This window comes from Hyla sarda, chromosome 4, assembly GCF_029499605.1.
Source record: "Hyla sarda isolate aHylSar1 chromosome 4, aHylSar1.hap1, whole genome shotgun sequence".
NCBI lineage: Eukaryota > Metazoa > Chordata > Amphibia > Anura > Hylidae > Hyla > Hyla sarda.
Window position 1 is genome coordinate 174,582,780 of NC_079192.1, and position 15,147 is coordinate 174,597,926.

Below are 15,147 nucleotides of genomic sequence, written 5' to 3' on the forward strand. Positions count from 1 at the left end.
GCACAACGCCGATCTCTCTTCGGGGTGGATCCAGAGCCTAGTCTGGGGAGGGGCACTATCAGAGTATCGTGCAGTGGTCGACATTCCCCCTCCCATAGACTTGCATTGAGGGGGGCGTGGTGTGATGTCACAAGGGGCGTCTCTGCGACGTCACAATGCCCGCACCCAGAGTTCGGAACAAAATTTGGAGTACTCTTAAGTACGCAGCATAGTTCCCCTACCACACTAGGTTGTCAGCATAGTTCCCCCCCACATTAGGCTGGCAGTATAGTTCCCCCACAGACATATAGCCTTCAGCCATATACAGTGTATGGCTGGAGGCTGTATGTCTATGTACGGGCGGGTGCTGCAGTCGTCCGGGGTGCCCAGGGTATGGATGGAGAGAGCGGGGTGCCCGGGGTGTGGATAGAGTCCCTCTCTCTATCCACACCCCGGGCGCCCCGCTCTATCTCCACCCATACCCTTGGCATCCCGGTCAACTGCAGCACTTGCCCTATAAGACGACACCCGGTGTAGAACACAACCCTCGACTTTTAAGAACATTTTCCTGGGTTAAAAAATACGGTACTTTTATTTCTATATCCTTCAATTGGATTATGAAGCAATTAGGAATCAAATCAATGACTATTGTGTATTGATAAATAGCAGATCTACTGGATCATTTTTTAAAGGCTGTAAACTGTATGGTATAAACAAATATTTCATGCTATTAACATAACTTTTTTGTGTTCCCCCCCCCCCCCCCCCCCCAATAGGGAGCTAAAAGATGTGAACCTTTTGATAAGTAGTATTCCAAAGCATTTTTACCTGTCAGTATAAAATGTTAGGCAAACTATTAGGCTGTACTTCTGGCATGGCTTGAAGAGGCAATCCAGGAAATGTTGTTTTTATTTATTTTATTTATTTGCATATATTCAGCATAGCCTATGTGGTATGCATGTGTTGTCTGCCATCTTGGTTCCTTTTTTTCCCCACTGATAGATTCTTAATGCTGCCTAGATCTTGCCATGATGTCTCTGGCTTTGCAGAGTCTCATTGTTGCACTTTAATAGATCAATGACATGGCTTCTGTCCCCTCACCAGCATTACACTGTAGAAGATACAGCTGCAATATGTCTCCTTTCCTCCCTGTTACTGTAGCTCTTACACACATGAGAGCAAATCCAGACTCTGTCACTCAGGAGACACTACAGGAACTACTCATAATAGAGGCAGACATTTTGATTTGATGAGATGTAGAACTGTAACTCTGCAGTGTATGGACTTTCCTTCTGTATATCCTGGTTTCTTATATATAGCAGAACTGGGTGCGGAGAGATTTGATGGGTGGTGATATGTAGTTCACAGATGGTCAACTGACACGGGACACACCACTTCCTGTTACACATATAGCTATGTTTATTGGTGGTTTCAGTGGTGGCCACATGACAAAGCTGCAGTCATGAAATGGCTAGATGAAACCTAACACTGCAGCCGTGGTTGGGGTGAGTGTGCATTATATAGGCAAAAAAAAAAGAAACCTTTCTACCATTAGTAAACCTTAGGTGGCTGCATCAATGGTCTAAACTGCCAGGAGTGCTGTGCAATAAATATCTAAAGGGGTACTCCGCTGCCCAGTGTTTGGAACAAACTTTTCTGAACACTGGCGCTGGGAGCTGGTGACGTCGTAGCCCCACCTCCTCATGACGTCATCTCCTGCCCCCTCAATGTAAGTCTATGGGAAGGGGCGTGACAGTCACCAGCTCCTGGCTCCAGGATTCGGAACAGTTTGTTCCAATCGCTGAGCAGCGGATTACACTTTATTTTATTTTTTTTTTATTATATATATATATATATATATATATATATATATATATATATATATATATATATATATATATATATATATATATATATATATATATATATATATATATATATATATATATATATATATATATATATATATATATATATATATATATATATATATATCTTTGACCTCATCAACTTCTCTGCATGCACTTACTGGTTTATATGAAATGCACTGTAGTTTTTGTTATACCACGTACAGTTGCGTTCAGTTATTCTACATCTCCTGATTATTTTTGCTGTGGTGAAGTGTGGCAGTGTGCTGCATGGGAGACATAATCTGTTTAAGTCTCACAATAGCCTACTACTTCTTTCTACCTAATATATATAATTTTTTTTTAATAACTTTGCAAAATATTATTTTTGGGAAATATGCAGAAAAAACTTAATGCCACTGTGTGAACAGAAGTAATGGTCTGTTAATTGCACAAATTGTAATATCATGCATTAAGTAATAGTTTTAGAAATGGATAGGATCCCAGACATGATAAAATAGCCAATGAATGTATTATATTTCTTCCAAATTTTTTTACTCCCTTACAGTATAAATGCCAATCTTGTTAACTATACTGTAAATCTACTATTTTAATATTACACCAGTGAGGGGTAGTCAGGCCAATTGTAAAATTTATCTTTGTGGCTGTGTAATGGGACATGGGTGTTTTTGAAGCTGTCTGTAAAAAAGAAAAAAATACTTTTTTTTTTTTTTTTGTTTGGGCTCCTATAAATGTTATAAAATAACCTTCTTTGTATAGATGATTTACAAAAACTCCATTACATGCATGAAAAAACACAGAAGGGTTTCCTGTGCACTAGTGTGGTGCAGAGCTGTTTATAAGTTCACTTTGTTCTATGTCCGATTTTATTTTTACCTGATTGCATGAATAACAGGAAAACACAGTCCTCAGGAGTATTTGTGTATGTCTTCAAAGACAGTAACACTAAAAGATTAAGACATTATAATTTTTTTTTTTCCAGTCTTAGGAATTCCATAAAAAATTTGTAAGAAGTATAATATACATATCGTCAATGATATATCCTCAGTTACATTCCCATGCTTTAAATATGCCAGTCCTATTTTGCCTGTAGTAGCTTCACGTATATGAAAATGTTGTGACGGCATCTATATAAGTGGCATAGCTGTATGCTTTACATCTTCTGTCTGTATTAAAGTTTACTGCTGACTCTTTCTATAGTCACCAGGCTGGAGTCAAATTTGAAGTTTTCATATTTGCAGGTGTCAACATTTGCATCTCCATGTAGTGCTTGATATCCTGCATTGTACTGGGTACAACAGCCTGATGATTGATCTTTATTACCATTGTTCTGTCCCTTCTCTGATTCCGACTTTCTTAGTTTTCTTTCTTTAACCCTAGGGTTTCCTTCTTCCACTCTAACCTTGTGACTTTTGACTCTAGTTTTAAAGTGCAGAGAATCACTCTGCTTTATTTTCTTTCTTTTGGTTTGTATCCCTTTTTTCTCTCCTTTCCTTTTCCTTCTTCCCTCCCCTCCGGCTCACAGATTGCTCTGGAGGCCGAGGCTGCCGTTTTCCACCGCCAACTCTTCGAGGAAATTTCCCGTCTCACCGTTAGCTCCAGGCACCCTGCAGAAGCGATGGCTGTAGGCGCAGTGGGGGCATCTTTTAAATGTTTAGCAAGTGCGCTGATAGTTCTGACAGAGTCTGGCAGGTGAGGCTCACCTGCAGCACTATCCTTATTGCTGTTAACGCTGCGACTTCTTGCGCTATTCCAATCCACAGATGAGGCAGGTCAATAGTGTGGTTGTTGTGTGAATGAGTTCAGGTGAAGTAGGTACTTATACTGGAAAAAAAATATTCAAGTCTGACTGATGTGAATGTCTCCCCTTCCATCCTGTTCTTCCTCCTTTTTACTCATTCAATGACAACCCCATCCCCTTATTGCCTGCACTTGGCAATCGCGGCTTCCCCATCCAATTGCGGTTAGATCGCTCGCGAGGCGGAGGCAGCCATTTACCACAGACAGCTGTTTGAAGAGCTGAGACGTGTATCCCCGTTGACCCAGGATCCAACAGAAGCGACTGCTGTTGGAGCAGTGGAGGCATCATTCAAGTGCAGTAGTGGAGCAATCATCGTCCTTACCAAATCCGGCAGGTAGGAGTTGGGGACACTTACAGTTGTAAACTATTCCCTTTGTGGTCAAGGTCCTAGAGGTAAGTTTGCTAAAGGACTGAAAAACTGCTGCAGTGTTAATGTGGTAATATTACTTGCTACTTTGTTATGAACATATATGGAAGTTAAAGGATTCAAAATAAAATAGGCATGAGGATTTTCCTGTATAATAATTCTTGAATATAGTAAGACCTGGATATTTCCTTGTAACAGTGCCCCTAGTGGCTGTACAACATAACTTGATTTCTGACATTTTACATTTTCAAAACAAAACAGAATTCCATTTATTTATTTTGATTCTTTAAAAAACTTTAAAATCAATCAAAATAAAATGACACTCACATGTTATATGTACCTGTAACACCTTCAAATGGCCATACTAATAATTATATGTATATTAAATGGATTTGAAGCAAAATAACAAGATAATTGGTATTGGTCAAATAGGCTTATAACAAGGGATAAAGAAGAACAATGAGTGACATATAGATTCCACAGTGTAGAGCAGAAGACAGGTTTGATATTTTCTTTTTAGTAGTTCAGACAGCTGAAGTTGCTACTCCAATTTCAGGTGACATTTTCTTACATGGTTCCTTCACTCTGTGACCTTTCTTTACAGGTTATTTATAGCACTTGACTTTCTAGAGCAGGGTCATAGAAACGGGCATTTCTTCGTGTACGGGCATTGCTTATTATCCATATGAGATTTAAGGAACATTTAATGATAGAAATGGTAGTTAGTGCAGTTTATTGCTGTTATGAGCTCCCTATAGCTATATTCCATTCAAATTAGGATAGAGTTCTTCCTAGAAAAGACAAATGCTCTAATAAACAGGTTTGTGGGGGGGAAAAATCGGGATAACATGAAATTTTTATGAATTTAAATCTATGTTCATTCAGGGATAGAATCCAGTGACTCTTCAGTGATTGACTGCTATGTCTGTATGCATGCTTTTACAGGGAACAATGCCAATCATTGCGTTTAGAGCACCCACTGGACTTTTCCAACTTCTATGTAAAAGGGAAAAAAACACAGCTTTATCTGTACCTGGCTTAACCCCTTAACGACCACATGGTTTTCCATTTTTGCACTTTGTTTTTTTCCTCCTCACCTTTTAAAAATCATAACCCTTTCAATTTTGCACCTAAAAATCCATATTATGGCTTATTTTTTGTGCCACCAATTCTACTTTGCAGTGACATCAGTCATTTTAGCCAAAAATCTACAGCGAAACAAAAAAACATTGTGCGACGAAATTGAAGAAACGCCATTTTGTAACTTTTGGGGGCGTCCGTTTCTACGCAGTAAATTTTTCGTTAAAAATGACACCTAATCTTCTGTAGGTCCATACGGTTAAAATGATACCCTACTTATATAGGTTGGATTTTGTCGTACTTATGTAAAAAATCATAACTACATGCAGAAAAATGTATACGTTTAAAAATGTCCCCTTCTGACCCCTATAACTTTTTTATTTTTCCGCGTATGAGGGCTCATTTTTTTGCGCCGCGATCTGAAGTTTTTAGCGGTACCATTTTTGTATTGATCAGACTTTTTGATCGCTTTTTATTCATTTTTTCATGATATAAAGCGACCAAAAATACGTTATTTTGGACTTTTTTTGCGCATACGCCATTGACCGTGCGGTTTAATGATATACTTTTATAGTTCGGACATTTACACACGCAGCGATACCACAGTTTATATTTATTTTTATTTACATGGGTTTTTTTTTTTTTTTTTTATATGGGAAAAGGGGGGTGATTTGAACTTTTATTAAGGAAAGTGTTAAATCACATTTATTAACTTTTTGTTTACTTTTTTTTTTTTTGCAGTGTTATAGGTCCCATAGGGACCTATAACACTGCACACACTGATCTTATACCCTGTTCACTGCAAAGCCATAGCTTTGCAGTGATCAGGGTTAGCGGCAGTCGATTGCTCCAAGCCTGAGATTCAGGCTTGAGCAATCAATCGCCGAGGGGACACGCCGGAGGCAGGTAAGAGGAACTCCGCTCGTGTCCCAGCTGATTGGGACACCACATTTTCATTGCGGTGGTCCCGATCAGCCCCGCTGAGCAGCCGGGCAGCTTTCACTTTCGGTTTAGACACGGCGTTCAACTTTGAACGCTGCATCTAAAGGGTTAATAGCGCGCAGCACCGTGTTCACTGCCGCGCGCTATTAGCCCCGGGTCCCGGCATCAGATACATGCCGGGACCGACCCGATATGACGTGGGGTCACCGCATGACCCCACGTTATATCGCGGGAGCCGGCAAGGACGTAAATATACGTCCTTGGTCGTTAAGGGGTTAATATGTGAACAATCACATTTTTGAATTTCATATAATTACATTAAAAAAATAACATTACTCACCAGCACAGAAGCTTTGGTGGGCACCCTTATTTATGTCTACTTTCAAGCTACATGTGACTGCTACAGCCAATCAGTGACCTCAGCGGTCACATGCAGTACTACTGGCAAAACCGCTAACTGATGGGAGCCATGATGCCGGTAGTACAGCATATGACTGCTCAGGACACTGGGTGCAATGTCATGTAAGAGATTTTGGTGTCCACAGGAGCTTCTGTGCGAGATTGGACAGGTGAGTTAAGTTTCTTATCCACCTTTTTTAGAGGCTTTAATGTCCTAACACCTTTGTAAGACATTGGGGGAGATTCATCACAACCTGCGCTGGGAGTTGCAGTCATGCAGCGGGGGGTAGGTGACAAGCTTGTCAGTTGCCTGCACAGCTTCCGCATCACATGACTACAACTCCCAGTCCTCCCAGTTTAATGTTAATATTTTATATTAATTGACAGGCTTAGTAGTGGAAGCTGTCAAATAGTCCATTATTAAGTCTGTGCTTAGCATTAGCCCGAAAACAGCTAGCGCTAACCCACAGGGGTACCGGAAAGAGTGGGTACCAACAGGCCTGGAGCTTCAAAAATGGCGCGCCTAGCCGGTAACAGGCTGGCGTTATTTAGGCTGGGGAGGGCCAGTAAGAATGGTGCTTGCCCACCCTGATAATGTCAGGCTGTTGCTGCTTGGTTGGTATTTGGCTGAAAATAAAAATCGGGGGAACCCTATGCATTTTTTATTTTTATTATTCATGCAAAAAAGAGTTCCCCCTATTTTTATTCTCAGCCAAATACCAACCAAGCAACAACAGCCTGACGTTACCAAGGTGGGTGAGGACCATTGTTACTGGCCCTCCCCAGCCTAATTAACACTAGCCTGTTACCGCCTAGGCACAGGAGTGCCAGCCTGTTGGTACTGGCTCTTCCTGGCATCCCTGTGGAAGTGGGTCCTGGGGGTAATAATTGGGGATTGGCACTTTTTTTTAAAAAAAATTTTATTTTATTTTTTTTATGGCCAACGCGAAGCCCAGCTTAGCAATGGACTCTGGCTATTAGACGGCTTCCAATACTAAGTAAATAAAAACACAACACGTTTAAAAAGAAGAATTTTTTTTTTTCAAAAAACACGACCCCCATCAAAAAAATTGGTATTCAAAAGTGATTTAATGGTTTTTGCTTATGTGAGCCAAATTTATCAACCCCCTGTGATAATATAATGTGTCATATATAAGCAAAACTACAGCAAAAAAATGCCTACAGAACTGTTACCAAGGCAACGATGATAAATGTCCCCGTATATGTTTACAGGTCTGCACACCTGGTCGCTCGGTATCGTCCACGTGCTCCAATTATAGCTGTGACCCGTAATGGACAAACAGCACGGCAAGCACATCTGTACCGTGGTATCTTCCCTGTACTATACAAGGAGCCAGTAAATCAGGCCTGGGCAGAAGATGTGGATCGTAGAGTCAACTTTGCTATGGACATTGGTAAGACTGGTTGTTGTGAATAAGGGATCAGTGCATGCAGATATTATGGATATTAATAATAATAATAATTAAAATAATGATATAATAATATTGAACAGCACCAGGCCCCAGCTGTTTGTGATATATAATATTATTGTGATATATAATATTATTATAATATATATATATATATATATATATATATATATATATATATATATATATATATATATATATATATATATATATATAATATATATATTTTTTTTTTTTTTTTTTATGCATTTGAAACATTATTGTAGTCATATTCCTGACTGCTGTCTGCATCTGTCTATACAATGATTTACGTTCTGTAATGTATTTTTTTAATTTAATTTCTCTGTTTTTAAACCTGTTCCTAGGTTTTGGTTAAAAATACAGACCAAATACTATGAGGGGAATTTATTAAGACTAGTGTCTCATTCACCAGTTTTAAGTGAAAAATAGGCTGTAAAATAATAATTTCCCATAAAACCTCTTTCAGGGGCTAAAGACAAATTTTGTGCATCTATTGCAGTTGTAAGCTGGAGTAGATTTCGGACTGTCAGTTTTAAGCATAAGCTATGGTAAATGTGAGGAGAGGTAGGCGTATCTTCCCACATCCTTTTTTTTTTTTTTTTTTTTTTTAATTCGTTTTATTGAAAAGTAAATAACTTTAGACCACAGGCCCATTAAAGTGAACACGAAGCATATCTACAGTACATAGAAAAGGGTCATGAGACCATACATCAAGATACAGAATGCAAGCGACAGGATACTCCAGGTTACATCACATGGTATACATCGAAGTCATAAAACACTACCCAACTGAGGTAGGTAAACTGAAAACAAAATAGAACAAGAAGGCGAACATTCGCCAAAATTAGCAATCGTATACCATCCCGCGAGGAGCACCAATACTATCACTAGTTAGTGGTACCATCAAATAACCCATGATAAATAACCCCGAAAGGCAACCCATCAATGCAAGAGAAAAAGAATCGACAAATGTACACGGAAAGAGACAAAGGTTAGTAGAGACAATAGACAGCAAGCATAGCATCAATGTATCTTACATTGTCCCAGAGGAGGTCACAGAGTACGAGCATTGAGTCAAGGGAGAGGAACACCAACCACCCCACACAGACTAAAATTTACCCGGGCACTTCCTATTTTTGTACACTGTGTGAGAAAGGCAATGTAGCATTTACCATAGCCTTCCATTGAGTCAGGGTAGGAGAGCCGGGGCCCATCCATTTAAGAGCAATAGCCTTCCTGGCCAAGAACAAAGTTCCCCGCAAAAACGTACGTACGTGATGTGTCCATATCTCTTCATCGAAGATACCAAAAAGGCAGATCAAAGGATCAAGAGATAGGGAAGGTTGAGCCAGAGTAGCTAAAAAAGTGAGCACTGCATGCCAGAAAGCTGCGATATAGGGGCAGGCCCATATCAAATGCCAAAAGTCTGCCCTGGCAGCGCTACAGCGATGACAAGCATCGGAGTTTGAACGACCCATTCTATGGAGCCTTAAAGGAGTGATATAACTATAGTGTATAATGTTCAATTGGATCAGTTTATTATTCGCTGCCGGGGACACTAACATGTGGAAGGAAAAAATGCCCTCCCATTCATCTTTAGTCAAATTAGGGATATGGGATTCCCAATGCCGGACCGCCGGTACTGGAGTGCGGGAGTTCTTGGCCTGAATAAGGTGCGTGTACAGGATGGACACCAGCCCCCTGGGACCCTGTGACTTCAGAACCCCAATGAGGGGAAACGCTGATATCAATGGGCTCCCCATTGGGAACTGGGCATTCAGGGCGTGTCGGAGCTGGAGGTATTTAAAAAAACTGTTTCTGGGAAGAGCATGACTGGATTGCAACTGATCAAATGAACAGAGCACATTGTCACGATAAACATGCCCCAAAGTAAGCACCCCCGCGTTCTGCCAGAAGACTGGGTCCAGAGCATCGCTCACTTGAGGAAGTTGAGGATTATGCATCTTCCCACATCCTTAGTGTTGTAAGTTGCAAACGCTTGTGCAAAACCATGACTTGTGCTAAAATTTGCTACTATTGTTTGCCAAAAAAGTGGTGTACAGTATTGATAAATTCCCCCTACATGTAATCTAGTCTTATTCAAATGGACTGCTGGGAGAGAACATTATAAAAGGCTCCAAAATATAAAGCCATAAATGGCTCCCAATCCTGGGCTTAATTAAAAAGAATTTGTCAGCTGCAGTTCATGTAAAAAAAAAAAAAAAAAAAAAATGACATGGTTAGCGACACATGGTATTTGGTATATCTGTGCTTCCTTAGAATAGAAAAATGTTTCTCTCGTGTCAGTCGTTCCCAAGCCGCTGAAGTGCCAAGGGCTGGAACGCCTCCCTGCTTTCCCTTTCACCCCTGTCCTTGCTTGATTGGCAGTCAGCTAGAAGCCAAGCCCTGTTTCTAAATACACCTGAACACAATTTGTATGCACAGCGCAGGAACAACACTTGGAAACGGCTCAGCTTTCAGATGAATGCTCATCAAGTAGGATTAGAGGGGTATTCCAGTTAATAATTTTATTCTATTAGTCCCTTCCCTCCTAGTGTTTTTTTTTTAATTATTATTCAATTAACCAATTTAAAAATTACTTTTCACCATTCCTACTATGGTGAAATTTCATGAAAACCTTGTTCTGCCTGACTGTTGTGGCATCTCCCTTTGGATGCTGTCCCTCCTCCCTCAGCCAGAGACCACATGACTCAACTGCAGAGACTGAGACCATGTGACTAACCTTAAGAGAGGGAGACCATGGGACTTTCTTTCTGCAAAGGAGAGAGCTCTCCTGCCTAGCATCTCTCACAGGGCCACTAGGAAGAGACGCTGATAGAGAGGGAGGAAGACCAACATCGCTTCTCCCTCTTCTCTGTACTGCTAGAGGGGCATGGGAGGGGGTTTGGTCTCTTCATGGCAGTAGTAGATGATGAAGCAGGAGTGAGAGGGGGAGAGAGAGAGAGAGAGACAGCTTCACTGAAGGAAGCACCACCTCCCCTGACAAGCACTGAGGATCCAGGGAAGTAAGGAGCTGCTGTTTTATTTTTAACCCTCACCTGATGAGGGGGAACGTAGGAAAAGGCAAATCCTGGGGGGGGGGGAGAGTTGTCCAAAGCAGCATGACTGCAGACAGTGAGGCCTGGCAGGGATGTGTGGGGATTAATTTTTCTTCTTTTCTCTTATGCTGATGCATTGTTCTTTGCAGTCTAGTAGAATTAACCCTCTCACTGCTTCTTTGCACTTAATATAACTAATCTCTGCAGTGTAAGGGTTAATTCACCTGTTGCTGAAGATGCATGAGCATAAAGGGAATGGAGACCATATGAGCTGACCCCCCCCCCCCCCACCCCCTACACACGTCTAATCACAGGACTCACTGCTATTCTACAACCCCCTTCACTTTAATGTCCGAGTCATATGTTACTAAGTAGCACTGAGACTGTCCCTGTCACACAGCCCTTTTCTGTATTAACAAAAGAACTTGACCTCCAACGTGTCGACGGGATTCAAGGAGCTGGACACACAAGTAAAGGGATCTGACGTTTATTCACCCATGATGCAACGCGTTTCACAGTAGGACTGCTTCATCAGGCATCGGAGCGCTGTCTTTCTTTTGTTTTCACTTTTCTGTATTAGGCCTTGTTCACATGTTGCATTTTTGTTGTGGTACAATCTCTGTACCAATATGGCAAAAACACCATGGTGTCACAAACTGTGAACAAAGCCTTTCACACATGTGTCTTTTGGTGCAGATTTTGCTACTAGTTGACCTCAGAATCTGCAACAGAAAATCTTTAGCATATTCCCTTTTGATACTTGCAGCATGTTTCCCGCTGCAAATTTGAAAGGGGCAGGTAATCCGCAGCAAATTTTCGACAGCAGAATCTCCACTGCTGAAAATCCATCACAGACCCTATTGACTACAATGGGGTCTGTGGCAAACTTTCCACAACGGAGATTTGGAGAGTGGGAAACACGCTGCGAGTTCAAAAGGAAAAACACTTGTGTGAATGAGCCCTTAGGGTATATTTACAGCGAGTTTCCTATTGAGCGTTTGTTATCTGCTGTGAATTTTCTGAAACTCTCTGTAAATCTGCCTGTGTGAATGTACCCTAAGGGGGACATTTATCATTATATGTATATTGTAGACACAGATCTACCCCTTTTCACTGCTTCTCTAATTTATACCCTTGCGCAAACTCCCTTGATAAATTGTGCGCACCAGTAGAAACACCCCCCCCTTGCTTTACCATGCACTCAATCTCTAACCTTTAATTTTTACGTGTCCTCCTTGATGGTGTGTAATTGCGCAATAAAATTGGGACCTGCAAAGTTTGTGCATGTAAACATAAAGATGCAGTTAATCGATATACACTGCATAATCACCTCTACTGTACACAGTGACATAGAATTCCACATGTTATGCTCTATCAGAAATTGTGAAAAAAAAACACGCAAAAAACAAAAATGCAAAATGGACAACGAAAACGGTGTATATACAATGATGTCCCCCTAAGAGAATATTCAGATGTAACAGTGATGTCCCTGCTTATTACTACGACTACTCCAAACCATGGTACAATGCATTGGTTTTGCTGTGATAAAAGCATTTTGCCACATTTTTTTTCAGTTATTGTGGCACTAAACCAAGACATCATGGACAGTCCAAAAATAAAACTACCCATTATATCCCTGAAAAAAACCTGAAGCAGCCACTGCGCAAAGCTGGTGCTTTTTTCAGCATTTGTTTGTTGTGTTTTTTTAAAATAGAGCATACTCTAGGACATGTTTTTTCAGGCATTTTCAAACATGTGGTGGTATTGTATTTGGGCACAGTGTTTTTACAGTATTATATTCAGCAGCATAGTATATGTTGGCATGGAAATCCGGGGCACCGCAAGTTACGGTATTTTGATCGGGCACAAAATGTGGCGGTATAATTTTCAAGTGCATAGTATATGGCAGTATTATATTCATGGCACAGTATGTGCCAGCATTCTATTTAGAGGCACCATTTGTGGCAGTATTGTTGTAGGGGGCAAGAAGTTATCCAAGGAGAAGGGGCCCAAGCTGAACATTTGCATAATGCCCATATACCTGACTGAGGTCAAAAGTGTGTCATTTTGGCCTCTGTTGGGGAAAAATGTTGTGGGGGTCTGCTGGAAGGAATAGAATTGTCCTCTGTGTGCTATACCATTGAGCTTGATCTCATAAAAAGAAGGAAAAAAAGCAGTATATATGGATTTACAAATATGGCAAAGAGGTGTATTAGAGCCACTAACAGGAGATGTAAAAGGTCACAGTAGAATAATAGATGCAAGGTTAAAGGGGTTATCCAGGAAAACTTTTTTTTATATATATATCAACTGGCTCCAGAAAGTTAGACAGATTTGTAAATTACTTCTATTAAAAAATCTTAATCCTTTCAGTACTTATGAGCTTCTGAAGTTAAGGTTGTTGTTTTCTGTCTAAATACTCTCTGTGTCTGGAAATGCCCAGTTTAGAAGAGGTTTGCTATGGGGATTTGCTTCTAAACTGGGCGTTTCCCGAGACAAGTGTCATCAGAGAGCACTTGGACAGAAAAGAACAACCTTAACTTCAGAAGCTCATAAGTGCTGAAAGGATTAATATTTTTTAATAGAAGTAATGTACAAATCTGTCTAACTTTCTGGAGCCAGTTGATGTATATTAAAAAAAAAAAATAATAATTATTTTTTTATTTTTTTTCCCTGTAATCCCCCTTTAATTTCCTATGTTGATCTGAGCATTTTTCCCCATTTTCCTGGATAACCCCTTCAGGAAAGCCTCATTGACTCTTGGCACCAGAGAATAAAAGCATTTTTGTAAATCATGGAAGCACAGACAGATATGGCAGAAACACATGGTACCTTTCAGATAACAGCTATCTTAGTGTCAGCAGTTTGAAATGGGAATTGCAGCTGACAGATTCCCTTTAACTGGTCATTTGCACAACATTGGTTACAAAAAGAGTATATTTTTAGACACCGCAGCTGTTGCCTGTGTCTCTGCAGGAAGTGTTGGCGGATAAGCAGGGCTCTGTGCACTAATGCTCTGTAACACACCCCGGCTCACAGAGCAGGCTGATTGACAACCCTGCTTGTCTCGCCCACACTGTATTTGGTCTCCTCACAGACACACACAGGTAATTGCTGCAGGGACAGCATTTTCCACCCAAAAATATAAAACTATTTAAAAAAAATAATTGCCATGTATATTACAAATATATACATACATATATTATCTACATTAAATAAAAAGTTTTTGCAAAGGACAGGTACACTTTAAGAGAAAGATTGCTTAAAATGGAAATGCAATCTAGCTACATGTTGTCTTAAAAATGTCAGGAATGTGCATAGAGCTTAATATATGTATTGAGATGTCCAAGAACAGCAAAATGCAGTCTACCTACTTCTCACAATGTAAGATTATTTTTAATGTTTAATCATTTTTCTTAATAGGTAAAGCCCGTGGTTTCTTCAAGACCGGAGACTCTGTCATCGTGCTTACTGGCTGGCAGCCAGGTTCTGGCTTCACCAACACCATGAGGGTGGTTCCAGTTTCCTAAATGTTACAATATTCCAGCAGCTCTCGCCCCTCATGTTTATGCACTTAGAATGTTCTTTTTTTCCCATTACAAAAGTACACATTGGCAGCCAGTTAGCCCATTTCTTTGTATAGGACAGAGGCACTACTGTGTGTGTGTGTGCGCATAGCACCGTTCTGCTGCTCAATACACTCCCTTTAGTAATAGTCGATTCTAAGAAGTGCTGCACTCCAAGGGAAAAGATTTAGCGCTGCTTGTGCTCACACTTCTCTCTCCTAGTGTCCCATATCCCAGTGTGCTGTAAGTGTCCTTTTGTGTCGTCTTTGGGCCACTGTGTAGCTTGTGGTGTGGTAATGGGAATGGTTCTATCCCATCTTATCAACAACTTGCCAGCAATGTGCTGCGTTTAGTGTTAAATAAAACCATGCTATTGAGTACGTCTGCTTTGTTTTATTCATGGTGTCCTAAGTGTGTCACATAGGATTTATTACTAAGTGTATTTATTTATGCTCCAAACGAATTTAGATGTTCACTATTAGCCACATGTATGGTTCTAGCAGGAACACTGCAATACCGCTCTGTAGTATTTTGTGAATTGGCGCCTCCACATTTAAATATTTTATAACATATTGCGCTACCGCAGGGCCCTGCGGGAAACGCCCTTTTTTTGTGTTTTTTTTATTTTTAAATTT

The 15,147-nt window shown here is 40.4% G+C and overlaps 1 protein-coding gene across 2 annotated transcripts in view; it reads left to right on the forward strand.

The window, feature by feature from the left end:
- PKM (pyruvate kinase M1/2) overlaps positions 1 to 14,892 on the forward strand; it is a 32,041-nt gene extending 17,149 nt beyond the window's left edge. Inside the window, exons 9-11 of one of the 2 annotated variants that reach the window (XM_056572790.1) lie at positions 3,373 to 3,539; positions 7,670 to 7,851; positions 14,370 to 14,892. In XM_056572790.1, coding sequence (XP_056428765.1) covers positions 3,373 to 3,539; positions 7,670 to 7,851; positions 14,370 to 14,476 — 456 coding nt within the window. In that variant the 3' untranslated portion in view covers positions 14,477 to 14,892. Of the gene's footprint in view, positions 1 to 3,372; positions 3,540 to 3,815; positions 3,983 to 7,669; positions 7,852 to 14,369 lie in introns of both variants that reach the window. The other variant, XM_056572789.1, reaches the window with a different exon arrangement.
- The last annotated feature ends 255 nt before the right edge of the window (positions 14,893 to 15,147 follow it).